At 39.5% G+C, this 27,307-nt stretch overlaps 1 protein-coding gene across 2 annotated transcripts; it reads left to right on the top strand.

The window, feature by feature from the left end:
• The first annotated feature begins 1,608 nt into the window (after nt 1-1,608).
• Nucleotides 1,609-26,357, top strand: LOC137257893 (N-terminal EF-hand calcium-binding protein 1-like). Of its 2 annotated transcripts, XM_067795391.1 has the most exons (14): nt 1,609-1,773; nt 4,106-4,130; nt 5,391-5,499; nt 8,110-8,233; nt 8,546-8,682; nt 10,591-10,649; nt 12,385-12,441; nt 13,186-13,206; nt 15,271-15,341; nt 15,491-15,544; nt 21,896-22,005; nt 22,357-22,434; nt 22,862-22,953; nt 23,892-26,357. In XM_067795391.1, exons 1-14 carry the CDS (start codon nt 1,726-1,728, stop codon nt 23,909-23,911), a joined length of 1,005 nt encoding a protein of 334 aa, XP_067651492.1. In that variant the 5' UTR covers nt 1,609-1,725; the 3' UTR covers nt 23,912-26,357. The 2 variants fall into 2 exon arrangements, with proteins under 2 accessions (XP_067651492.1, XP_067651493.1); XM_067795392.1 differs by lacking the exon at nt 13,186-13,206 and having other exon boundaries at nt 1,610-1,773.
• Nucleotides 26,358-27,307: the final 950 nt, after the last annotated feature.

The following is a 27,307-nucleotide window of genomic DNA, read 5'->3' on the forward strand; positions in this document are numbered from 1 at the left end:
GACTCAGATTACCTTTAGTACTGTAATCAGGCTCGAACCCATCAAACCAGTGCTCGGAAAAGCCATCCGCTCCAACGCCCAAGACAGGAGAACTTTTATTAGAAAAATTAAAAGTTTCACGAACGACGGAGAGGTAATACTTGAACGATATTAATATTACGTCGTTGTGGCTCTGTTAACAGCTGAGCCATTTAAATTGTATCAATATTTTCACAAAATTATCGAGGGTGGTATACAACCAGTTTTTTCTCTCATTCACTCTTCTCTGTAGAAACATACAACAAATTTTGAGTGAGTTCACTAAAGCTAAGTACATCAGGATTTCCTGGTTCTCTGAGGGGCTGATAGACAATAGACAATATGTGTACTTTGTTACCTTAAAATGGGATTCGTTTTGGAGTTTGAGCTTGACAAAAATACACAAAAAATGACAAAGTACAACATAAAAAACAAATTGTTAAAACCACAAAAGAGATAAGTGCTTAAAAATAATTAAATTAATAAGATGATAACTGGACAATCAACACTGGTTTATATTTTGAGGTACAAAAGACGTTCGAGCTCCTTTAGTCTTGGTGATTGGCACTGTGGTCAGATGGTAAAAGCTTATACTTTTGATTTTAAAAATGTGTTGGGTCACTGATAATTTATTTTCAGACATTGAAAGTACTCGCCCCTCTTAGAAAAAGTGAAAGACTATTGGAATTGACCCTGGCTATTTTACTAGTTGTGTTTACAATTTTGTTAAGTTTTGATTTGTTTTGGACTGAAAGAGATTTGAACCACCACTGAGAAGAAAATGTGATATAACTGGTGATATAACACAACCTTGCGACGTGCCTGTATTGATAACCTTCATGGCCGTTAAGTTTCATACAAGCGAAGTCTTGCATGGAGGAAATTTCTGATCCATCTAATCAGTTGTTGACCAATTTATCTTAATGGTAATAAAATATCATATTGCCTGGATACAATGCCAGTAACAATAATGATATTAGTTATTAGTGGGAAACTAACTTAGTGTGCAGAATAAGACTGACGTAAGCGAATGAGCTCACTTTCATTATGACGTTATTAGGTTGATCACATGACTACACGAGCAGCGATGTCTAAACGTTGTAATGTCTGCAGGTTTATGACGTCAAAGACTTGTGATTTAATCATATTTTTTATGCCACAGCATTGTGAGTTATGCAATTGATGATGTCAGGGCATTGTACAAAATCTGCATCGAAACGATATCTCACGAGGAGATATTTTAGGAGATATCATTTGATGATATCGTTTGGTCTCACACAAGCAATATGGCCAGTGGAAATAACCCGGGGCTTCATCTCGCATATCGTAATATGGCGCGCGCAAACGGAGTCGAGATCCAGCTTAGAATGAAACTTAGTTTTGAAGTATGAAGTGATGTACAAGGTTGGTACGTGCTGCAACATATTTTCATGCCTTTACATAAGAGCCATATTAGAATATGACTGAGATTTGTTTGGAAACCCATTTCATTAGGAACTAAATACCGCATGTTTAAAAGCAAACAACAAACAAAACTACGTTCCTACAATCTCCCTTTTCCCGCTTTGACTTTCGTAATTGCGCCGTTTGGGGGATGTGCCGGTTTGGATGGCAAATGTGATTTGTGTACTAACAGCAGGAGCCAGATTTGTTGTTGGTCGGCAGAAAGTGACAAGTAACGCAATCTTCTGATAACCACCTGCAACTATGGCTGACAGAAGCATTGAAGACAGAGGAATGTCGATATTTCTGGATGTAAGTAATGCTAGTAATCGTATCTGCAGATGACTTCTCGGTCTCACTCTCAGATCGGGAAATATTAGCTGTTGTGTTTGGGATTACACTGCCCAGCAAACTGCTGCAGAGTTTAAATGCTGTTATTTTCTTTATTTGACCTGCCTCCGAGATTCGAACCCATGCTGTCAGCGCAAGGCACCTAATCGCAAGTGCCAAAAGCTGCCACACAACACGGCAGACCCAACTAGGAAGTGTTTCCATGTTGGAGAACAACAGGTGGATATTCCATGAGAGCAAAGGCACTTGCACAAATAGCCCTGTCTCACCATTACATCTTTGTATTTGACTCAGTTCAAGCTGAGGGTAAGGGTCTGGAAAATTTGTCAGTGTTTTGCTATGTTTGGACGTTTTTGCTTGATATTCTAGTTCAGTCTGCCCCTTTAACAACATGGTATAGCACTCATACCATGCTATTTATTGCTGTGTGTTTTTATGAATGGCCAATATTTGATAACCATCACATGCCGGGGAATATAGTTGTCACCTCGTCTGTCCGACCACCTGCCCACACGCCCATAATCATTTTGTTTCCGGAGCATAACTCAGAAACCATTAATTATTTTTAGACCAAACTTGACAGATATAAATTATAATCTCAACCTATAGTTGTGCCTTTTGCTATTTACAGAGTTTTGGCATTTTTATTTTTTTTGTTTTTCCATGGAACATTTTAGTGATAGTCTAATGGTGGGGTGGGGTGGGCTTCGTTTCCGGAGCATAACTAAAAAAACATTCAATATTTTTCTGCAAAACTTGGTAGATATGTGTTGCAGACCCCAAAGTGGTGCCTTTTGCTATGTACAGGTTTTTGTGATGTCTTATTTTCTCGGTTTCCATGGAAACGTTTCGGATTTTGTCTCAAAATGGAGGGATGAGAGTTGTTTTCCGGCAGACACCAAAGTGGTGCCTTTTGGTATTTGCGGGCATTTGTGATGTCTTATTTTCTCCGTTTCCATGGAAATATTTTGTTTTAGTCTGAAAATGGAGCAGAACTCCAAAACTATGCAATATTTTTCTGCAAAGCTTGTTAGATATATCAGTTAGAACCTAAAGTGGTGCCTTTTGCTATTTGCAGGTTCTTGTAATTTATTATTGTCTTGGGTTCCATGGACACATTTCAGATTGGTGTGGTTCGTTTCCGGAGCACAACTCAAAAACTTCTTAATATCGGTCAGTAAAACCTGGTAGATATGTGTGGCAGAACCCAAGGTGGTGCCTTTTGCTATTTACATTTATTTTTTTATTTATCATTTTCCCAGTTTCCTTGAAACTCAAACTCGAAAACGTTCAGCAAAACTTGGCAGATATGTGAGGCAGACCACAAAGTGGTGCCTTTTGCTATTTTCAAAGTTTTGACATTTCTATGTTTACCCTGTTTCCATGGAAACAATCCAGGCTTACTCTAGAAAGGGAGGGATTGGCTTCGTTTCTGGAGCACAACTCGAAAACCATTTCAGATATTGGCAGATATATGAGACAAATCTTGAAATGGTGACTTTTTCTGACTACAGATATATGGCATTTATATTTTTCATAAATTCCATGGAAACAATTCAAACTTTGTCTGAAAACACAATAAGTAACTGTCAGATGATTTGTCCTTTCAAACATGTGGGGGCCGGTGGGATATGTCATCTTCTGATGACTCTTGTTTTTAAAATGTTTAATCAGTTTGTCATAATAACCTATTGACAAAGCTAGCAGTATTAGCATCTCCTGCTTTATCTCAGTAGAGAACGGCTGAGACAGGATGTCTTTATGCCAGTTTGTCTGGCCCAGACATGAGTACAGATCCTTGTAGTTGTTAATATATTTATCATGTTGACGAGATCCTTTGAGAATGCATTAGAAAAATTCGAATTATAGGTAGAGCAGAGATTATAGCAGAGATATTGTCTTGTGTGGGAATTCTGATCATAATATGTATTCATATTAGGACTGCAATGGGGAATATTATCCATGTCATGAACATTTGGTGTCAAAGACGATTATTGGATACTGACTATAATGACAAGTCAAAGTGAAACAATAAAAGTATAATCATTTGAAATGTTTTGACCATGCTGACAGTATTCATTTATGATGATAGTGACCAGTGACCACAGTACTGTCAAACTGAATATGGAAGAATATTAGCTGTTTTCCTGTCTGCTTAGGATTTTTCCCTTTTTTCTTTCCATCTTGTTTAGAAAAATAACACCCAAATTCAAGCTAAAAGTAAAACATCTTTAAGAAATTCATAAGTATTTGATTATAGTGAGCAATGCATATGTGTTTCTTCTGTTCACAGGTGTTCAGACGAGCAGACAAAGATGGTGAGTACACAGTGTAGTAGTTGAAGTAAATACAGGTACAGCTTGTAATTCTAGCCATGAAGGTGACAGTAAAACCAGTGAAGTGTACTAATTGTTGTTCCAGTAAACTGATATCGTTGATGATTACAACCACACTAGACAGCTATCAATCCAGTCTAAGTAAACTTATCCTCAGTACTTTTTGTTACACTCCACAAAACCTAGTAGAAGGTCGCGTCAGGTAACCTTTTAGCAACCAATGACGGTCCAATCAATTGCGAGACGGTTAAATAGATTTAACCAATCAGACAACGGCTACTATTTAGGGAACAGAGGGACTTTCAAAATACTCAGGTCACCGACACAGATTTCTCCACAAACAAAAATCAGCATATAACACAATTATTTGACCTGCAGTATATACGCTTTGGGGTTTCTGTTGGCATGGTTACCATTAGCTAATATTTCCACAAGATGACATCCTTGAATATTGCCAAAAACACTATTTTCATCGACTGTTTACTCACCGTTGTCACGGCAGTATGTACGCAGTGTGCATCACCCGGAAGCGATCGTACACTAAATAGCATTTGGAATCGTTCGGGTACGAACCTTTTCAAGATAAAAAGTTCATAAGGGATGTGCGAATGAGCACTTTCGTGATTTGGTAAACTGTGTTCTGATTGGTCAATCTGAAAGGTTACCTGACGCGACCTCCCATAAGGTTTCGTTAGACTCAGTGGTGGAGTGTAACGAAAAGTACTGAGGATAAGTTTACTTAGACTGGCTATCAATCATGAGAGATACGACTATTTTCCTAGTCACGGAGATCTCTTGTTTTGTTTTGATGTTAACTATATTCATTTACCCTATGGACCTTCTAAATCATTTGTCGTTGATGTTATATTATGATAAGGAGCTCTTGGACTCCATATGTAATTTCAAATGCTGAAACTATGCAAATGTGACCTCAAACCAGACAGTTAACTTCCGAAATGTGCTCGGAAATGTGTTCTCCTGTGGTGGAAATATTCTCTTGACGGCATACTTTACTTTAGGGAATGGTAGGGTAATCTGGTGGTTAAAGTGTTTGCTTGTCTTGCCAAAGACCTAGGATCAGTACCCCTCATGGGTAGACTGCATGAAGCCTGATTCTCAGGTCCTCACTCACTACGTCACCCCGGCACATGATCTGCTCTGCAGTATACAGAAAACTGTTCAGCATGAGAACACAGACATGTTTGTTTCTTCTGTGTATTTCATGTATGTCTGTCCTTTCAGATGATGGTTTTATATCATGGGAAGAGTTTATTGCCTTCTTCGCGGATGGTGTGATGGGGAAAGAAGAGCTGCGAGTCCTGTTCAATGAGATAGACACCCACAACACTGGGTATATTAACCTTATATTTTATTTACCACTATAGCAGGTTGCCATGATAACATGAGCTTTATGTGGAATTGATAGAATTAGTAGGAAATTAGTTTGGAAAATTGGTTGCAGTGACTATACAAACTAGCAGTCGAACATGTTTTCTTATACTGAAACACAAATGATTTTGAAATAATCACTTGCAATAACAATATGTAGCACATGGTTTTTTTTCTAAAATGTAGTTCCAAGTCATGATTCAGTTTTACTCAAAGACTCCAGGAAGTCTATTTTTTAGTTTATTAGTCATCATTAAAAGTTGGATGTAAAATTTGCAAATGCTTTATGTTTGATTTGTAAGTATAAACAAAGAAGTACATGTGTTTTAGCAGCCATAACTGGAACATGGCCTGGCATCATGACTTCATGTCCAAGCCAGGGTATCATCATGGATTATCAGTGATTCTTTCATGTAGTAATGACTGCTTGCTACACCCATGTGCAACTGCTTGAACACATCCTCAAGACTTGAGATTATCTGGTGTTGACATTTCTAGTCTGGATGATGGAAATTTCCCTGGATGTTGTTCAACATAAAGAAAATATGTCCGATTTTACAATTTGTCTGGAAATTGAGTGGAATAAGCTGTTATTGAGTGGTGTATATTCTCTGAATACATCCAGTTGAAACCCTTCTCAGATCAGATCTTCAGATCTATTCACTTGTGTAACTGTTAGTCTGTATACCTGTTAGCACAGTAAATGTTAAAGGTCACATGCAACGTAAAACACAACTTTGCAGATTCTGGTACCTTTTGGTATGCAATTACCGAAACAAATCATAAAAAATGCCAATTCAATCTATAAAGTTGAAAAAAACGCGATGAAAAAAAAGCCTGCGAAATCGGAGTTCAAACGTTTCACTAAATTCCCCCCAGCGCTGGGGGGAAAACTGGTTTCAACAGCTGTGCTGCGCTGCGTCCATAACGCGTGTGCAGTGAATAGATTCGCGGAGCTTGAAACAGTATGCATACTGAGGTCGTGAGCAGTAGTCTAATCTTGGTTGTGTACACAAACAAGTAAATAATCTGCTCGTTATGTAAAAAAAAACATGTTGATTGTGGTGAGCAGTCTCTGTCACAGAGAAAGCTCAGTGTCTGATTTATTCACACCTATATGTCTGCCTGCCTGTCTGCTAAAGACAACACGCAATACACAGCTTCAATCATTGACCACGTGCAGTTTGAACTTAACACCTATCAGACTATACGACATAAAGAAAATAAGTTGATTTATGACTCGTGCACCCGAGTCCTGTCTCTGCCACATTATGTAATTAGGCACGTGTGATACACATGACATATTTTTATGCCTGTGGGTTGCAAACAAACTACATCCTTTTTTCTCGGATGACTGGATCTGACGGAAACTGGTGCAAACTCTTGTCAGTTTCAAGTCCTGCTTTGTACTTGGACGAATGACAGATTCCAGCCGCGCAGTAGTTTACTATCTCTACTGACATGATTTTTTTATTGGATCGAGCGCAAATTCAGAGAATATGTATTTTCCAAACCCAACATCTCTATATACATTCTTCATGGATAACAACTTCTTTTAGTGTATATGATTTTGTTTGACAACAGTATATGAATCCATACTGAAACGACGGATCAAGTACACTAAAAGAAGTTGTTATCCATAAAGAATTTTACTTTCTGGTGACTGGCTATACTTCTAAAATGCCCATCAAACAGATCATCTTTCTCTACACACAATGAAACCTAGCATATCAGCAAATGAAACAGCCAATCGGAAGCCGTCGTTTCTCTTGAGTGCATATCTACCCGCTATGACTGGGTTCGGTCTCCCGAGGGCTTCGTTTCGGGGGAAGTAAGCCCAAGTACAAAATATTGCACTTTTGAATCGCGATTGTACGCTTATAATGTGTTTATTTGTTTTTTTAAAAGCAGCAGTGTATATCATATGTCATGAATAAGTGATAAATGTGTTTTAATTATGTTTGATTTTTTGGTTGCATGTGACCTTTAAACATAGTAATACACTTAAGTATCACGTTGCAACAACGAATAAGTCAGGAATAACTGACTGGGATCTGTGTGTTATCTGGTAGAATATTCATGTGTAAATCCACAAGTACACTTAGGATACAATTTCATAATAACCGAGAATTGCTGTCAGGGAGAAGTTCCATTCACACTCACTATTAGCAGATCCCGGCACTGCTAAGGGAGGCAACTCTGCACGAGTTATTGGCATGAATAGGTAATTGTCATATTTGATGAGATTAAGCCATGTTGACTTAAATTGTTTTAATGGAAATATCATGATGTAATTACTGCACTCTGTAACAATATGATCAATTTTAACATCTTCATTCAGGCCCATTTCTGGTGACCCCTGCCATCATATTGTTGGAATATTAAGACAGTAGAAGCAGTGTAAAAACATATTCTTTCAAAGCTTTGGAGATTCACCATTATGTCACTGACCACTGACCAATCTGTTGGCTTTATCAGATACATAACATGTATGTACTTTATTGTTTGATTTTGTTTTAGCATGTTTGGAGGGTGGGCAACATTAATGTCATGACTGCTTCTTCCTCTCCAGCAATATTGACACAGGGGAGTTGTGTTCCTACTTCGCCTCTCACCTGGGGGACTTCCAGCAAATCTACGGAACCCTGGAGGATCTGTCAGCTAAAGTGACCAACGTGCTCTTCTCTACATCCCAGGTACTGCAGCTCACCTGCCCCAGTCAGGAGGACACTGTTGACTGCTGCTCATCTTTGAGTGTTTATAGTGTTTGGTTTACTGATCTCCTTGGTTTACTGATTTCCTTGCAAATAAATACAGTCTGATGGATAAACCTGATTACTGGTTGTGCAGGTTCTTTTTTATCCCCAAATCTGTGAATTACAGAGGAAAGACCATACAACGATAACCATCATTTGAAAGTTTGGAAAAAAGAAAAATTCTCAGACACTTCTGTAGTGATCAAGATCTGAGGAGATCATGTGACCTGGAGTGACATTCTGTTATTTCAGAGTTATGAAGGAGCGGATAGAAAGGAGAAGTTTGTGACCCGGTTCCTGATGAGGGAGCTACAGAACCAATTGTCAGCCCTGCAGCAGCCGCTGGAGGCAGCCTCTGAGGAACTCGACCTCCAGGCCCGCAGAGAGAGGTAAGGGACATTGATTCTGGTTTATTACATAAAAGAAACATTTATTTGAGCTGAATCAGTGTCTGTATTAACATGCTTTCCTTTACATTTCTGAAACTGTTTGTTTTGCATCAGTAATTCAATGAAAATTTCAAATCTGGGAGGATTACAGTCGTCCCTCACAATAACGCGCTTCGCAATACAGCGGATTTGGTTAAACTGTGGGGTAATCCGTGGCTCCCAAAAGTTCATGTCTCATACACATTGTGTAATGAGAGCAAAGCAATGACCTAGTAATATATCTCCGCATGTTCTCCATATCTAATTGAGGTCGTAAATTAATCCTTTATTGTTAAATAAACATCTACCTCACGTAGCTGTTGCTGGATTATCTGTTGTTTGAGTAAATTAATGAGATCAGCCCTTTGAACTGTCAAAACTAATTTGAACATCAAACATGCCGCGTGTTGTCATTGGAGTAACAACATGGCGGATGCGTACTCAGTGTCAACCGGTGTGTAATCCGGACAATAACCGTGCAAAATGTCAACCTTAATTGAACACTTGACTTTTTTGCATTGTTAAATGCAGGACTATGAACCTGTAAATACATGTAAATATACAAAAGTACACATACTTTGATCAATATTCATATTTTTATCATGCCATCAAATAAACGTAGTGTTAGTTAAAGTTCATTTCGTGTTTTCTCTTCAATCTTGTCACACCGTGGACATTCTCCGGATTTTAAAGCGATTATCCAATCACTGCCTTTCTTTATGTAAACAAAATGATACAATATATTTGATTGGCTAAACTGCTCGCATGTCACTGCCTCTCCATGTGTTCGAGAAGGTGAGTTGACATCAGAATCTGAAAAGAAGGAAGTCATTGCTCACTTCTAACTCCCATACATTTTAATATCTGAACGATTAGTAACAATCATGTATACTGTTACATTATGGGAGAAAGTCTACCGCGCAATCTGAAATTTCCCTTTATTTGGAAAACAATGCCAGTGCCAGTTTGACAGCGCCAGGTAAAACTACTGACCATATCATGCCACATTAGCAGATTTGCATATTAAAGATTAGTCTTACCGAAAGAAAACACAGAAACACTTTTGTAAGTTTTATTTTCTCTGTGACACGATAGTTTCGTAACCATTCACAGATTCACATACTGTATGTTTTGTATATATACACACACACATGTACGAATGCAATGTATATATACGCTCTTGTTGCTGGGTCCTTAACTCGACCTATATTCATGTGAGCAATAATTTGGGTGTCTAATAATGCGGGGGGTTGTCCATGGACCCCGAGACCCGCATTATTGCGAGGGACGGCTGTACTTACAAAGAATTTCAAGTTTGAATAAATGAAATATTTTTTCAACAACATATGTCAGGTATTCGTAAAATGTGGTTGTGTAATTAGCATTTATTGGGTTAACACTGCAATTACAAAACTTTACATGTGTCGGAAAATTCTGCCACATGATACATTAGAGGTCAAGGACTCTTGAAGGTTATTAGGAAACATTTTGTATCATTCATTGCTTGTTTGTGCTGCATTATTCTGTGTGCACTCCCAACACTTGGTAGGTGCGGCATTATTTTTTTAGATTTACAGACCTCCATGACCTTTGACATTAATATGTTTGGGTAACTTTGAGAAAATGTTGCTAACTGTCCTGCAAAGATCAACATTTTTGTTGAAATTTGTCTGTGTATATATTTTATTATCATTCTAATATGAATCAGTTCGTCAAAATGCAATAAATTCAAATGACCTGTATTTTCTGATCATCGGTCCTGACATGGGTAAGTTGAATCCACAAACTTGAGACTGATGACATTGTTATCTAAAGAAGCAGAAAGGTGTTAAAAGTGCTTCACTTGGTGATGGTTGTTTGTATATTCAGGGCAGACATACAACCTGTTGACATGGAGGCCATGAAGAAGACAGGATCTACTATACCAGGTACCGAGACAATGCCTAACTGCATTATGGCTAGATGAACACTTATAGGACATGGAAAACATTTGAAGAAGTTCTTAACCATCTGATGAACTCTGTGTTAAGCTTTACTTGACATGACCTGTTGATGGCTGGCCATTGTTGGTGACTGGTTGTTGTTGATGGCTGACTGTTGATGGCTGACTGTTGATGATGGCTAGTTGTTGTTGATGGCTGGCTGTTGATGGCTGGCTGTTGTTGATGGCTGGTTGTTGTTGATGGCTGGTTGTTGTTGATGCCTGGCTGTTGTTGATGGCTGGCTGTTGTTGATGACTGGCTGTTGTTGATGGCTGGCTGTTGTTGATGACTGGCTTTTGTTGATGACTGGCTGTTGTTGATGGCTGACTGTTGATGGCTGGTTGTTGTTGATGGCTGGTTGTTGTTGATGGCTGGCTGTTGTTGATGACTGGCTGTTGTTGATGACTGGCTGTTGTTGATGGCTGACTGTTGATGGCTGGTTGTTGTTGATGGCTGGCTGTTGTTGATGCCTGGCTGTTGTTGTTGGCTGGCTGTTGTTGATGGCTGGCTGTTGTTGATGACTGGCTGTTTGATGGCTGGCTGTTGTTGATGGCTGGTTGTTGTTGATGGCTGGTTGTTGTTGATGCCTGGCTGTTGTTGATGGCTGGCTGTTGTTGATGACTGGCTTTTGTTGATGACTGGCTGTTGTTGATGGCTGACTGTTGATGGCTGGTTGTTGTTGATGGCTGGCTGTTGTTGATGGCTGGCTGTTGTTGATGACTGGTTGTTGTTGATGGCTGGCTGTTGTTGATGCTGGCTGTTGTTGATAGCTGGCTGTTGTTGATGACTGGCTGTTGTTGATGACTGTTGATGAAGTATTGGGATTGTTGATAGTAAAACACCATGAAGGTAGTAAATCTGAGCCTAAAATGTCCAATTTAGTGGTGTTTTAGTGTTTATATAATGTATTTTGTTTCCAGTAAAGTTCCAGGCAAATGCATATGGAGCCAGTCAGTCAGTTTTTAAGGGAATCTTCTTTTGACACCATCAACATTATCATGACTACAATATATTTTTGAATTGTCATTTTTAGTTTTCTTTATCTTTGTTCAAACTGAATTCTGGAGACTTCTAAATTTAGAATAATTAGAATAAATGTGACACAGCATAAGTGGTATGGGAGTGGGGTGTGCGGTTGTTTGTGCCCAATATTTTCAGGTTGAAAGGTCTATTTCAGGAATCCATGAAGATTAGTTTTCATCTAAATAGTGTTTACATTATGTATTTGCTTGAACAGGTTCTGTAACACAACAAATATGTATGGAGTATGTTTTAAGTTTTTTCTTCAAAAACTATAATTATCATTATGATTCTTATTGTTTTTACTCAAAGGGGAGGTCTTAACATTGTGACATTGTGAACACGACACAAGGAGTAGCATCCAATGTTGAGGTAACTGAATGTCACAATACACCATCGTAGTGTTTGTATGTCAAGTTTTCTGCCTAAAACATATTATCACACTTGCTGATGTAATTTTGTAAGAGCCACAGTTTTGTTTTGCACTATTATAGAATAGAGATAAGTTTTCAAAATTCAAAATGAGCAGTTCTGAGAAGGAAGTAGTTCAGAATATGTATTTCTGCTCTCAGACCGGCATTTTCCACAGGATTATGGTCTAATGTAGATTTATCGACTCACTCACATAGACACCTTCTTACTCCCACACTCACTGTTACAGGTCGGATAGTGCGCAGAGCCAAGCGACAGGCCAGCTCTCAGAGCACAACCAGTGAAGGTAAGTCAGCATGGTCATATTTTTGTAATGATTTGTTGTGTATTTCCCACTTGATGTAATGATATGATAACATTGTTGCTGTTGATAATTATGTATTAACTCCAGGTGATGACATTGGATCTGCTTTCATTGGTCTTATGTCACATTGATGAGGAAACAGACACCTTTACTTAAATTTCATGTCATAATTGTAATAGTAAATATGGCTAGTTGTGTGATATGTGATGTATGACAGTAATTGAATTAATTATTTGTGTAAATACTCAATAGACATGTGACATATTCTCATATGTTGCCTAGATTCTGTGGTATAATTCTCATATATTGCCTAGATTCTGTGGTATAATTATCATATATTGCCTAGATTCTGTGGTATAATTCTCATATACTAGTATTGCCTGGATTGTGCTGCCCCCTCTATAGCATCCTACTGCTATTCTGACCATCTATAACTTCTGTCTGGATATGAACGTGCATGATACCAGTATGTATATACTAAATATGTCAGTCACAAGTGATATTTGATACAGGATATTGTTTTACTGACTCAGTATGCTTGATAGATGATATATACTGAGAGAAACAAATAACACTTAATGGCAGTGTTCCTTTTTTAGAAGAATGCTTGAATTTCCCTCTTTTTCTAATTTCTTTGTTTCTCTCAATGTATATAATTCATTGACTTCAATTGATGCATGTGATGAAAAGTTTTAACACCTTAATTGTTTTTACAACAACTTGCAGCATTTGAAAATATTGTGGATGGTAAATATTCTCATTAAGTATTTTTGAAAATTTTCTCCTAATCTTTTCTACTGTGTGTGTCTCTCAGCTTCTGTACTCGATGCTCATGGTTTCTTGTGTAACATGCACTGGTCTAGCATCATTTCCTGGCACTAACAGAAATAGGAGAGGCAACTTGAACATATTTACATACAATCAGTGTTTGATAGGTGAAAAAGCTTTGCGTTCCTATGATGCATAGCCCTGAGAATCTTGAGAATCTTTCATGTAAATTCACAACAGATGTATGCTCCCGCCAGAAAGCAGGTCTAGTTGGGGTTATGACATTCCTCGTATACAGTCTGGAATGAAGATCTCATATCCTTCCATGTTAGAGCATGTCATATATGGCATGTCAAGTTAGATGAGAGAACCTTTAATATCCTCTAGCAGGAATTCCACACTTCTTGTAGCAGACTAGAGCAGACGCAAGACTCAGATACTTGGCCCTGTGTAGAGATTCCACGCTTCTTGTTTTAGCAGACTAGAGATGTTAGACCCAGATACTTGGCCCTGTGTTGAGATTCCTCACTTCTTGTTTGAGCAGACAAGAGAAGATGTTTGACTCAGATACTTGGCCCTGTGTAGAGCTTCCACGCTTCTTGTTTTAGCAGACTAGAGAAGATGTTAGGTTGTTGATCCCAGGTTAGATAAGGTCTTCAGAAGTCTATATAGCTGGCCAAGGAGGTGAGGCTTAGTGACCTGCTTAATGCTGAGTCATTGTACCAGATAGTGTGGTTTTCTGCCTCTAACATCAGTCAGAATGGTTATGTTTTGAGGGTGGCGTGAAACAACAAACACTGTTTGATCGCTGATTGTATCACATAGCATGAGTGTGTTCATGCTTTGTCATGTATTTGCCTGGTCCAGTCACGTGTTTGTCTGGTCCAGTCTTGGCTGCCTCTTTCATCTTGCTGCAGTATTGCTGTGAACTGAATCGATTAACAATATTTGCTCATTTCTGTTTACTGTTAACCCCAATATTTGGTTAATTTAAGACCTTTGACAGAAAGTATCTAGTTATTAACATTATTATTATATTAGCTAGGTAACGCTATTAATCACCTATACCCTGTTTGACATGTATGCGTGCTACTTCTATTTTCATACTGTGCAAGCCTATGCATGTTTAACATCATACAAGCTATCCTCTGCAGTCTTGCTGTACCAGCTGTACTTCTTGCTTACTTACCTGTTGTCATGGTTACAGAAGTGGAGGGTTTGGTACTCATATCATTTCAGTGATGCTTATCAAACACCACAGTTATCTTCTCCACTATGTCAAACTGAAGCAGTAACATCTTTCCTCATATCAAGTATAGCTGTAACTCTTATCAACGATAGAAAAGCAGGATGTTTTCCTTGAAATGAAGCAATTTAAGTAATTGAATACCAAATCACAGACTTTTGATAATTCAACAAATTGTTGGTCAGTCTGGATTTGACCTGCAATGACACTTGTATATTCTTCTTGAGGGTCAGTCCCATATTTTTATTTATGTGAGGTGCAACAGGCAGATGTTACCTCAGTGTATATTGTGTAGGGTGATACAGCAGTGTTAACTTTTTGTATATTGTCCAGGGTGTTACAGCGATGATGAGTGTGTGTGTGGATTGTGCAGGGTGTTAAAGCGATGTTAAGCGTGTGTGTGGATTGTGCAGGGTGTTACAGGAGTGTTAACTTTCTGTATATTGTGCAGGGTGTTACAGCGATGTTAAGTATGTGTGTGGATTGTGCAGGGTGTTAAAGCGATGTTAAGCATGTGTGTGTGTTGTGCAGGGTGTTACAGCAGTGTTAACTTTCTGTATATTGTGCAAGGTGTTACAGCGATGTTAAGTATGTGTGTGTAATGTGCAGGGCGTTAAAGCGATGTTAAGTATGTGTGTGTGCATTGTGCAGGGTGTTACAGTGGTGTGAACTATCTGTATATTGTGCAGGGTTACAACAGTGTTAACTGTGTGTGGATTGTGCAGGAGGTTACAGCAGGGTTAACTATCTGTATATTGTGCAGTGTTACAGCAGTGTTAAGTGTGTGTATTGTGCAGGTTATGGAAGCCAAGGGCTGATGCTGCAGGTTGACCGGCTGGAGAATCTCATAGACAAGCTGGAATCTAAGGTAATTTCCCACTTTTACGTTTTTAAATCTTACATGCAGTTGCCATAGTTACCATTTCAAAAATATGCATACAATGTACATTTATTTGACATTCTTGTTGTGTTTTGTATCATTGTATGTGCAGTGCAAATGTTGTTTATGTTTTTCAGGTGAACTTTGACAACTTTGTTGATGAAGAGGTTGTGTCCGAGCCTGAATGCCTGGTATGTTATATTCAGAATTTATTTGGCCTTGGCTCCTGGATGATGTAGCTGTTATCCACCTTATGTTCTACACATTTTTTACTTACTTTACCATAGGTCTATAGCATATTACCTCAAGCTTCACTAGTAGGAGATCTGACGGAGTTGAATTGCTATTCAATCTTGAATGGCCACCTCGCAACAGGCGACTTTCATGATATGGAAGTATCTGGATCTCCCCACTGTGCACTTTTACTTCAAGTGTCGTCTGATTGAAACGTGTTTGGGTTGCTAGATTTATTTTTCCAGCTAATAAAGTTTGACTATACTACGCTCGTGCACTGATTCCTTTCAGGTTCTTAGTGTGTGGTATGTATATTTGTCAATCTTAGTGGTGATTGTAATGATTATTTTTGTTATGGTACACTTGTCAGCTACCTTGTAACAGACACAGTAGCATGTCTCCTATTTTCGTTGTTGCCTCCGTAATTTTGACCGGATTGGTTTCTTTTGTTGGCGGATTGTTTCTATTGATAGTTATGTCCTCTGTATTTAAGCTTTGTATTACTTAGCGCGGTGTTAAGTATAAATTTTGCTGTCATTTTCAAAGTGGCAGCTATTTCACTTGTCTATTGCAAGCATGCTGCACGCGTGAGTGGAGCAGTCCTTTACATGGTAAGGGGGATTTTTTCTTTATCCTTATTATTACATTTATATTTCTGTCTATTACAGTAGTTGTGCATGACACGTCACTTCTGTGAAGTTTGCAAAGGCCTGAAGTCCAGCAAGGACCCACACCCTTATCGTCCGGACTGTGCTAAGGTATCGTGCACCCTTCTGCAGCGTTGTACAGCGTGTTTGGGATTGTCTGTTGCTGAGTTCAAGGCGTTTTTGGTGGTGGTTAGGAAGAGGAAGACACAGAGACTGTGGAAGATGTCACGTTCTCCTGCATCCTCTTCTGGATCGAGGTTGTCTCTACCCTGCACGCCGGAGATGCACACAGCATTGGAGATACCTGGGGTGACATCTGATACTGCTGCTCGGGCGGAGCCAGTGCTGAGACAGACTCCTACGACGTTTCCGATGCGGACGCCCATACCGACGCCAATGCCAATACCGACGTCGATGCCTACCACCCAGACAGGAGGTTGGATGGATTTGTCGAGACCTGATGCCCTTGCACTCCCGGAGGTACAACGGACACTGCGAGTGCTACTTGTACCTGCCCCATCGGTGACGCCAGGCGTATCTCAAGGACAGACGGCGCCCCAGACGAGGGCTCCTCAGCTGGTCCCGTATGTTACAGACGAGATGCCGAGAGAGGAGCACATCCGATTACCAGCGCTATCAAGCTGCTGATACGCTAGATGTAGAGAAGTCGGCGCCAGGTTTGGGCACATTGGCGTTTGGAGTGCCGCGGGGCGTCACTGCTGTTACCAGTGTTAGAGTCCCCGAGCAGTTCATCCAGCGTATGTCGGCGCCGATGTTCGTTGTCCAGATCAGCGGATCGCCGGGGCAGATCCCTCCACCGCAGAAGAAGGAGCTGGCGTTCACTGACTGTCAGCGCACATCGCCTGTGATGGAGTTTTGTTGACGCGTCACTCTAGGGTTGGGGTGGGCACCTAAACGATCGAACAGCCTCGGGGCTCTGGTCCAACGTAGAAGCAAATTGGCACATCAACAACCTTGAGCTGGAAGCAGTGATTCTAGCCGTAAGCCTCTGGGCGGCCTTGCTACGCCACTCCAACCTACTGATTGTCTCAGACAACGTGACGGTGGTATGGCTGATTTTGAGACAGGGGACAACCGGATCCAAGTCCCAACTGGATCAGATGTTCCGCCTAGCCAGCATTCTAGACACAAACATCATCGAGGCCAGAGCTCGTCATATCCCACATTGCAGGAACGTCCTAGCCGATGCGCTCTCTTGACCAGGGAAGCCATCCCTGACCGAGTGGATGCTTCACCCGGAGATACTTCGGCTCATATGTCAAGATCACGGACGCCCGCTGATAGACCTATTTGCCACGAAGCTCAATGCTCAGCTTTCAGTGTACGTGTCTCCGATACCAGACCCGGCAGCTTGAGCGGTCAACGCTCTTTCGATGTCTTGGGAAGGACTGGATGCGTACACCTTCCCGCCGCCAGTACTAATTCCAGCGTGTGTGGCGAAACTCAAGCTCTCGATGAGAATTCGTCTGCTTTTGGTCGCGCCCTGGTGGCCAGCGAGGACATGGTTCCCAGAATTGTGCCGCTTCACAGAAAGAAATCCGTTCCGGCTTCCAGAGTGTGATCAGTTGCTGCGCCATCCCCACAGTCAGACAGCGGTTTCATCTTTGCACCTGGACCATTTGCAAGGGACTTTGACGGCCAAGGGGTACTCATCTCAAGTGGTAATGATTATTGCCCGGATGCACAGAGCTTCCATCCGATCACTCTATGATTACAAGTGGGTCACATTTGAGAAGTTCTGTGCCCCAAAGTCACAAGACCCGCTGGCGGAGTTTTTACGTTATTTGCAGTACTCGAGGAAGCTCAGGGGCATTACTATTGGGACTTACCTGTCAGCACTAAATTCAGTGTTAGCTGTCAGAGGAGATAGGAAGGTCTCGAAGATCCCCGAATTAATCACTATGTTAAAGGTGTTCAAGCTGGAGGACCAAAAAGTTAAGTTCCGGCAGCCAGCGTGGGACCTGGACGTTGTGCTGCAGCATTTTAGAAGTTGCCCCTACGAGCCGCTGAACAGGGCATCGTCTGACAACTTAACAAGGAAGATGGTGTTTCTGTTGGCGCTAGCTACAGCAGCGAGAGTTAGCGAAATTCATGTGCTGGATGTGACTAGGGTCCGGTTTGAACAGACCAGACATGGTGCTGCACACTTGGTGAAGAACCAGCTGCCAGGTCAACCAGATAGATTATTCACCATCCCTCCTGTTACTGCCATCATCGGTCCAGAGGATCCAGAAGAGCAGTTACTTTGTCCCATTCGGGCTTTCAGATTATACATTGAGTAAGTCACCAGGAACACAGTATCAAGTCAACTCCGTCAGATCTCCTACTAGCGAAACTCGAGGTAATATGCTATTGACCTATGGTAAGGTAAGTATTTAAATATCTAAAATATTTAGATTTTAACAACTTTGTCTCCTGTTATATATGTTTTGTCTGCACCATCTGTTTCAGTTTAGTGCAGCTAGCGCCTATTTCTTCTCTTGTTTCATACATTGATGCAATAATATTGCATCATCTATAACATGTGTCCACTGTGTGTTGAGTAAATGTTACACCATAACATGTGTCCACCGTTTGTTGTGTAAATGTTACACTAAAACATGTGTCCACCATGTGTTGTGTAAAAGTTACACTATAACATGTGTCCACCGTGTGTTGCGTAAATGTTACACCATAACATGTGTCCACCGTGTGTTGTGTAAATGTTACACCATAACATGTGTCCACTGTGTGTTGTGTAAATGTTACACTATAACATGTGTCCACCATGTGTCGTGTAAATGATACACTATAACATGTGTCCACCATGTGTTGTGTAAAGTTACACTATAACATGTGTCCACCGTGTGTTGTGTAAAAGTTACAATATAACATGTGTCCACCATGTGTTGTGTAAAGTTACACTATAACATGTGTCCACCATGTGTTGTGTAAATGATACACTATAACATGTGTCCACTGTGTGTTGTGTAAATGATACACTATAACATGTGTCCACTGTGTGTTGTGTAAATGTTACACCATAACATGTGTCCACTGTGTGTTGTGTAAATGATACACTATAACATGTGTCCACCATGTGTTGTGTAAATGATACACCATAACATGTGTCCACCGTGTGTGTAAATGATACACCATAACATGTGTCCACTGTGTGTTGTGTAAATGTTACACTATAACATGTGTCCACCATGTGTTGTGTAAAGTTACACTATAACATGTGTCCACCGTGTGTTGTGTAAAAGTTACAATATAACATGTGTCCACCGTGTGTTGTGTAAAGTTACACTATAACATGTGTCCACCATGTGTTGTGTAAATGATACACTATAACATGTGTCCACCGTGTGTTGTGTAAATGATACACTATAACATGTGTCCACTGTGTGTTGTGTAAATGTTACACCATAACATGTGTCCACTGTGTGTTGTGTAAATGATACACTATAACATGTGTCCACCATGTGTTGTGTAAATGATACACCATAACATGTGTCCACCGTGTGTGTAAATGATACACCATAACATGTGTCCACTGTGTGTTGTGTAAATGTTACACTATAACATGTGTCCACCATGTGTTGTGTAAAGTTACACTATAACATGTGTCCACCGTGTGTTGTGTAAAAGTTACAATATAACATGTGTCCACCGTGTGTTGTGTAAAGTTACACTATAACATGTGTCCACCATGTGTTGTGTAAATGATACACTATAACATGTGTCCACCGTGTGTTGTGTAAATGATACACTATAACATGTGTCCACTGTGTGTTGTGTAAATGATACACTATAACATGTGTCCACCATGTGTTGTGTAAATGATACACTATAACATGTGTCCACCATGTGTTGTGTAAATGATACACTATAACATGTGTCCACCATGTGTTGTGTAAAAGTTACACTATAACATGTGTCCACCATGTGTTGTGTAAATGATACACTATAACATGTGTCCACTGTGTGTTGTGTAAATGATACACTATAACATGTGTCCACTGTGTGTTGTGTAAATGTTACACCATAACATGTGTCCACTGTGTGTTGTGTAAATGATACACTATAACATGTGTCCACCGTGTGTTGTGTAAATGATGCACCATAACATGTGTCCACCGTGTGTGTAAATGTTGCACCATAACATTTGTCCACTGTGTGTTGTGTAAATGTTACACTATAACATGTGTCCACCATGTGTTGTGTAAAGTTACACTATAACATGTGTCCACTGTGTGTTGTGTAAAAGTTACAATATAACATGTGTCCACCGTGTGTTGTGTAAAGTTACACTATAACATGTGTCCACCATGTGTTGTGTAAATGATACACTATAACATGTGTCCACCGTGTGTTGTGTAAATGATACACTATAACATGTGTCCACCATGTGTTGTGTAAATGATACACTATAACATGTGTCCACCATGTGTTGTGTAAAAGTTACACTATAACATGTGTCCACCATGTGTTGTGTAAATGATACACTATAACATGTGTCCACTGTGTGTTGTGTAAATGATACACTATAACATGTGTCCACTGTGTGTTGTGTAAATGTTACACCATAACATGTGTCCACTGTGTGTTGTGTAAATGATACACTATAACATGTGTCCACCATGTGTTGTGTAATTGATACACCATAACATGTGTCCACCGTGTGTGTAAATGTTACACCATAACATTTGTCCACTGTGTGTTGTGTAAATGTTACACTATAACATGTGTCCACCATGTGTTGTGTAAAGTTACACTATAACATGTGTCCACCGTGTGTTGTGTAAAAGTTACAATATAACATGTGTCCACCGTGTGTTGTGTAAAAGTTACACTATAACATGTGTCCACCATGTGCTGTGTAAAGTTACACTATAACATGTGTCCGCCATGTGTTGTGTAAATGATACACTATAACATGTGTCCACTGTGTGTTGTGTAAATGATACACTATAACATGTGTCCACCATGTGTTGTGTAAATGATACACTATAACATGTGTCCACTGTGTGTTGTGTAAATGATACACTATAACATGTGTCCACCATGTGTTGTGTAACTGATACACTATAACATGTGTCCACCATGTGTTGTGTAAAAGTTACACTATAACATGTGTCCACCGTGTGTGTAAATGTTACACCATAACATTTGTCCACTGTGTGTTGTGTAAATGTTACACTATAACATGTGTCCACCATGTGTTGTGTAAAGTTACACTATAACATGTGTCCACCGTGTGTTGTGTAAAAGTTACAATATAACATGTGTCCACCGTGTGTTGTGTAAAAGTTACACTATAACATGTGTCCACCATGTGCTGTGTAAAGTTACACTATAACATGTGTCCGCCATGTGTTGTGTAAATGATACACTATAACATGTGTCCACTGTGTGTTGTGTAAATGATACACTATAACATGTGTCCACCATGTGTTGTGTAAATGATACACTATAACATGTGTCCACTGTGTGTTGTGTAAATGATACACTATAACATGTGTCCACCATGTGTTGTGTAACTGATACACTATAACATGTGTCCACCATGTGTTGTGTAAAAGTTACACTATAACATGTGTCCACCATGTGTTGTGTAAATGATACACTATAACATGTGTCCACCATGTGTTATTGTAGATGCTGATGATACAGAGGAACTTTGAAGTCAAGACTGAAGATCTGGACAACTTCAAGTCAAGTCTTAAGTCTTATGTGGAATCTATTCAGGGTGTCGGTGGATGTCGCAAGTAAGACCATGGTTTGGATACTGTCTAAATGTGTCTGCGTATGTGTCTGACAGGCATGTGCTCATGGTTCACATACTTATGTTAGATGTATTATGATGCAAACTTCTTTTTATCTAGAGCCAGGTTTGGTATTTTACATGTTTAATGTAGGCAACGAACTTAATTCAACATGTCCTGCAAATTATATGCGAGTGTGTTAAACACCTTTCAATTTTTTAAGGAGACAATTATGGGCTGTCCCAGAATATCAAATGTTTGGCCTTACATATTGTTGATGTTGTACTCCAATACAGTGTTATCCACTCTCTGGCGATCTCTTCCATGTGACTATATGACACTGTAATGTTTCAGTGTGAGTGTTCGATCATTCAGAGACAGCAACAAGCTGACAGTGTACGAGATCTGGATTTCAGAAGCAGACAAAAAAAGGTGGATGTCATTTGTTGTGTCTTGTATTACTGTCTCAACAATAGCAACACCTGCATGACACTGAGTGTTTCAACCAGAGATATCTGATATCTAACTGACCTAAAATAGATGGAGAAATTTGGAGAAATGACTTCATACCATCTATGCCAGACTGTTTTATTGTGACAAAGTTTTTACTTTGACAATTCAAGGCCAGCAATCACAAAAGTATTCAGGACAGTTGACAAAAAACTGTAATGGAATGTTGGCTAAGGGAAATTACATTGTTATCTGGATATTGTATTCTTTCCATCATCAGATGAAACAGTTAAGCTCACAAAGGGTTGTCCATGGCTTTATTTCATGAACTCTAGCCATATGCAGGTATACAGACCTCTTTGGATGTCATATAGAATAAATTGTATTTATGCTGAAGTTTTTGATTCAGATGTGAAGAAAGTGCTGCTAGTTGTACATTCATGACGGACATTGCGAGTCAGCTTGTCACTCCCGAGACTGGCAGTAGCATGACAGTCCCAGGTCAGTACTTCATTACTTCACGTACAGCTTTTCATGTTTTATAGTTTCTTCACAAACCCCACGCATTAATTGTGTCGAATATGAGTAAGTATAAAAACTGTCACTCACACTTTAATGTTTATGTTTTTCATAGCTTGTTGAAGTTGGTTCACTAAGACACAAAATTGTAATTCTGTGAACAGCGGAGCTATCTTTACAGCGGAGCTATGTTTACAGCGGAGCTATGTTTACAGCGGAGCTATGTTTACAGCAGAGTGATAATTCATGTAGTTTTTCAGCAAGGCTCATATGCGTAGTGTCCTGATTCTGTGTGTGTAGCTCTGGATCAGTTGATACTCAAATACTTTAATTACTCTTTCTCAAATGCATCAAATATTTAATATATTCTGAATGTCTTTTCCGATTGGTGAGTTTAAGCTTAACCTTTGTTACCACATGACCTCTCATTGGTGGGTACAAGAAATTCAAAGGTTAACAGAGGAAATGTTTTTTCAGAACAGAATTGTAAAATCAGAAAACATCCATGACAGAATAGTTATAATATGTCCCAAATTAAGTCACTTTAATGTCTCACTGGGGACACTTACTCCGCTCTTAAATGTGGACCAGTATGGAGGCTGGCAGGAAGTCAGTTTTTCCTGTCACCAAGGAGGTCCTGAGGGACCATTCATTATTTACAGCTGGTGGGGGTCACCCATTTTGTTTTGGGGGAGGTGAGGTGGGTATGATCAAATTTGTACATGACATGCAGGGGAGGGAGAGTCACTTACTTGTATTTAAATTTGAGGAGGAGGGAGTCTTTCACATGATATATGCTTCTCAATGAAAAAAACATCATCCCCCACTAGCTATTATGAATCATGAGGCTAAAGCTTGGACGCAAAGAATAGTGACTGGTGCCTGCACACAAGTCAGTGTCCTCTTGTTCCATGTTGCAGGGAGCTGGTGGAGACAGTAAGTGTAGACACAGGGAAACACTTGGGGGTCCTGCTGGGACAACCTCAGTATACCTCGGCCATCTTCCTGCTTTCTTCTCACCAGGTCAAGTGGGGCAGTTGTCTCTTCACCATGGGTATGATGGTTACAGACATAATCGCTGTTGTGTTCAAATCTGTCTGTTGGACAGATTGCCAGACTGAAAAGCCACAGATGAACTAACTTCAGGAAGCTTCCTGGTGACTTCACCAACTATATGTGGTATTTTGCCAAGAGTCATACGATGTATTGGATGAAGTACTACAACTTTTTCTTAAATCGTTATTGACAACTAGTAAGGTGTTATATATATAGAAACCTATATGTTGTTTTCTTTGACTTTTGTAAACATTTGGAATTATCTAATGTTTCTCAATGTTCTTCAATCACTGTTTTAGTCACATCTAACGTAATCTCATGCTGGAAGCAGAAATCTGCTTGGATGACTACTTCTGGCATTATGTCACACAAATCATGCTCACAGTGAAGCAAAAGTGAATTGGTAGCAAAAGGGCCCATGTTGTTCTGTGATTAGGTCCTGCACTAGGACCGTCATAAATGTTTGTTAAAGAAAGGGAGTTACAACCACCTTAGTGTGATTGCCCCTTGGAATGGAAACCAGGGTATTTATTGTACTAACAGAGCAGACATTGTGAGGAGAATCAAAGATGCCTACTTGTGACTCAGGTTGGGAGCATATGAACAAAACAGCTGACCATGATATTATTTTTAGGTCTACTTATCCTGCTTGTGTTCAACATATTGATTCTCTAATAATCAGATACTACTGATGATGTGGGTTCACGCTTAGACAATGGAGTTCCTGTATTCTGGCTGTTGTTTTCTGTCGTCAAGGTCATCATATGCTTTTGTGCAGTGCCGAGACTCTGTTCAGATGGTATCCTTGCCTAGGCCAGACTTTCCTTTGAACTTGATTTAAAAAATATCAAATCCCTATTTAATATGAAAATCAAAACATTTGTTACGCTGTGGACATATCTTAAATGTTTCAAGTAAATTGTTTGCTGTTGCTAAAAATATACAGGAAATATGTGAAATTTCATAGTCTGGTCTTCATTCACTTTGTTTTGCAGTATGAACAATGGGTCTGATGTCGTGAAGTACCATAGTTCCTGTATAGGCATGTTGTATTCCTGACATATTATGTAGGAATAGCATTTCAGGCACAAAAATAAATGGTCACAAACTGATCAAACTGATGGAAGAACAGCCTTGACCCAGTAATACTGTATGTATCATAATGAAGTTGCTGTGTGTAATATGTTAGTTAATAGCTTTAGGCTAAATAGTTTGCAAACCAATCATGGTTTTGAAATTTAGTCACAAGTGACCATGTCATTAGTTGTCTATCCATATGATCATGTCACAGGATGTTCTACATTCATGTTTTTTATGTTGACAAGATGTTTCTTCTTAGCTCATGTTTTTGATTTTGCCATGATGTTTCTTCAAAGCTCATATTATAGATTACAGATCATGTACTTTTCTTTTTATAGATTTTTACATTGCCAGTAAGTCTGTTATTTACAGTTGTTGTTTATATCTCTTGAATCTAATTAATACAGGTTGACAGAGTTTGGTGGTTTTTACTTCTCTGTACCTGTGTACATAGCTGCACTGACATTGCCAGAACAGGTGCTTCATGATATTATTCTTTAATGTACAATGTGTCCACATGATCCTAGTTTGGGTAGACAATGTGATCCTAGTACGAGTAGAATGTGACCCTCATACTAGACAATACAGTGTAATCCTAGTGTGATGATAACTTATGTATTAAATTAAGTAGATTATGTTATCAGCGAATAAACTGTGATGCTATTTCAGATAGAAAGAAAAGATTTAAGTGATTTCTGATGTGTAAAGCGAAGTGATGTGCTGTCGGTCAAGTTATGACCTGGAGTCACAACATTATTTCCTGGTAGAGTTATAACAGCTTATGAAGGTATCCTGGATGGAACTCAACCCCCAAAAAATATACTACAATCTGTACTTAACTACAAATGTGTAATCCCAAATATAACATATATTACATCTGACAACCTTCTAAATGCCATTGTGCATTCACAATCGTACATTGTATGGAATGTCTGAGATGTATAATACTTCCATGTTTTTCTCTGGAAACACTAAAGACTAAGTGTTACAGTTCAACTGGCCATTCTCTAACAGACTGGATTCTTCAGATCATGCAAATAATATGCAAATATACTTAAAAGAATTCTGCGGAGATGAAAAAGCAATTTTTGTTACAATTCTGATTGTACATCTGTAATTATCTGTTATACCTCACCCAAGGGAAAGTTTACAATCATAGTTGTAATTATGGGTCTAGTCCTACATTACAGTACAGAAATAATGCCTACAGCTACTGTTAACACCACAAAATAAAATAATCTGTCTGTAAAGTCTTGTCTTGTATTTGAGATTAGATGTTTAAGTATTACTGGAAAAACACTAGAGACCAGTGTGAGGTGGTGTATTTGAATCTGTGTATGTCTTATCTGTGATAGCTGGATGGTGTTAACATAAGAGATCGTGGTATCCTTAATGTATCAAGATGAGAACATGATTTTAGAAGGGTCAACTCTTAATGCACCTGGTAGTTCATTTGAGCGAGTTCAGCAGTATTACACCTTGTCAGGAGACAGGAGTGGGATAGCCAAGTGTTTGATTCTGCACATGGGTAGAATCTGTGAAGCTCGTTTGTCGTGTTCGCTGATGTGATGTGGGAATATTACCAAACGTGGCGTAAAACCACACTGACTCACCCACTTGTCACAGACCAGAAATGGGTTTCACTCAGTGAGAAGTGTGAAAAATACCTGTCTTCATTATGTCAGGTAGCTGCTTTAACCACACTGCCACCTAAATGCTGTGTACAGATTGTGTAGATGACTCGTGACAGGTGGCAGAGCCTTGGTCCGCTAAAGCTTCATCATGCTTGTCATCCACAGAAATATGTCGCAACAACTACTGCATTCAGCATTTACAAGACATATAGGGGTTCAGACCTATAACCCTGTTACTATATATTCTTTTTCATATAGTGACAGTTCTCTCCCAAAAGACAGACCTCCCATAACAGTGAGTGCGCTACATAGCTGAGCCATGCTGTCAACCCATATTTCATCAATGAGCTGACCCAGAGTCACTGCAGAGTGAAGTTGCATCACACTTGGTTTAGTCTTTAATCACCTACATCTCTATTCACTTAAGTCTCCAATTACCAACGAAAACAAAGCTGACTAATTAGGATGAAAAAATGCAATCTCACGTGGTCAGAGGTCGTGTTACCCTTTCTAAACCTAATGTTGTCTTTTTTATCGGAGAACATACCATTATTTCCAATAGTACC

This window comes from Haliotis asinina, chromosome 12, assembly GCF_037392515.1.
Source record: "Haliotis asinina isolate JCU_RB_2024 chromosome 12, JCU_Hal_asi_v2, whole genome shotgun sequence".
Taxonomy (NCBI): domain Eukaryota; kingdom Metazoa; phylum Mollusca; class Gastropoda; order Lepetellida; family Haliotidae; genus Haliotis; species Haliotis asinina.

Excerpts from the sequence above, each read along its gene's own strand:
- LOC137257893 (XM_067795391.1), top strand. The coding sequence starts at position 1,726 with ATGGCTGACAGAAGCATTGAAGACAGAGGAATGTCGATATTTCTGGAT. Across the intron at positions 4,131-5,390 it reads CAGACGAGCAGACAAAGATG|ATGATGGTTTTATATCATGG; the intron begins GTGAGTACACAG and ends CTGTCCTTTCAG. Across the intron at positions 22,954-23,891 it reads CAGTAGCATGACAGTCCCAG|GGAGCTGGTGGAGACAGTAA; the intron begins GTCAGTACTTCA and ends TCCATGTTGCAG.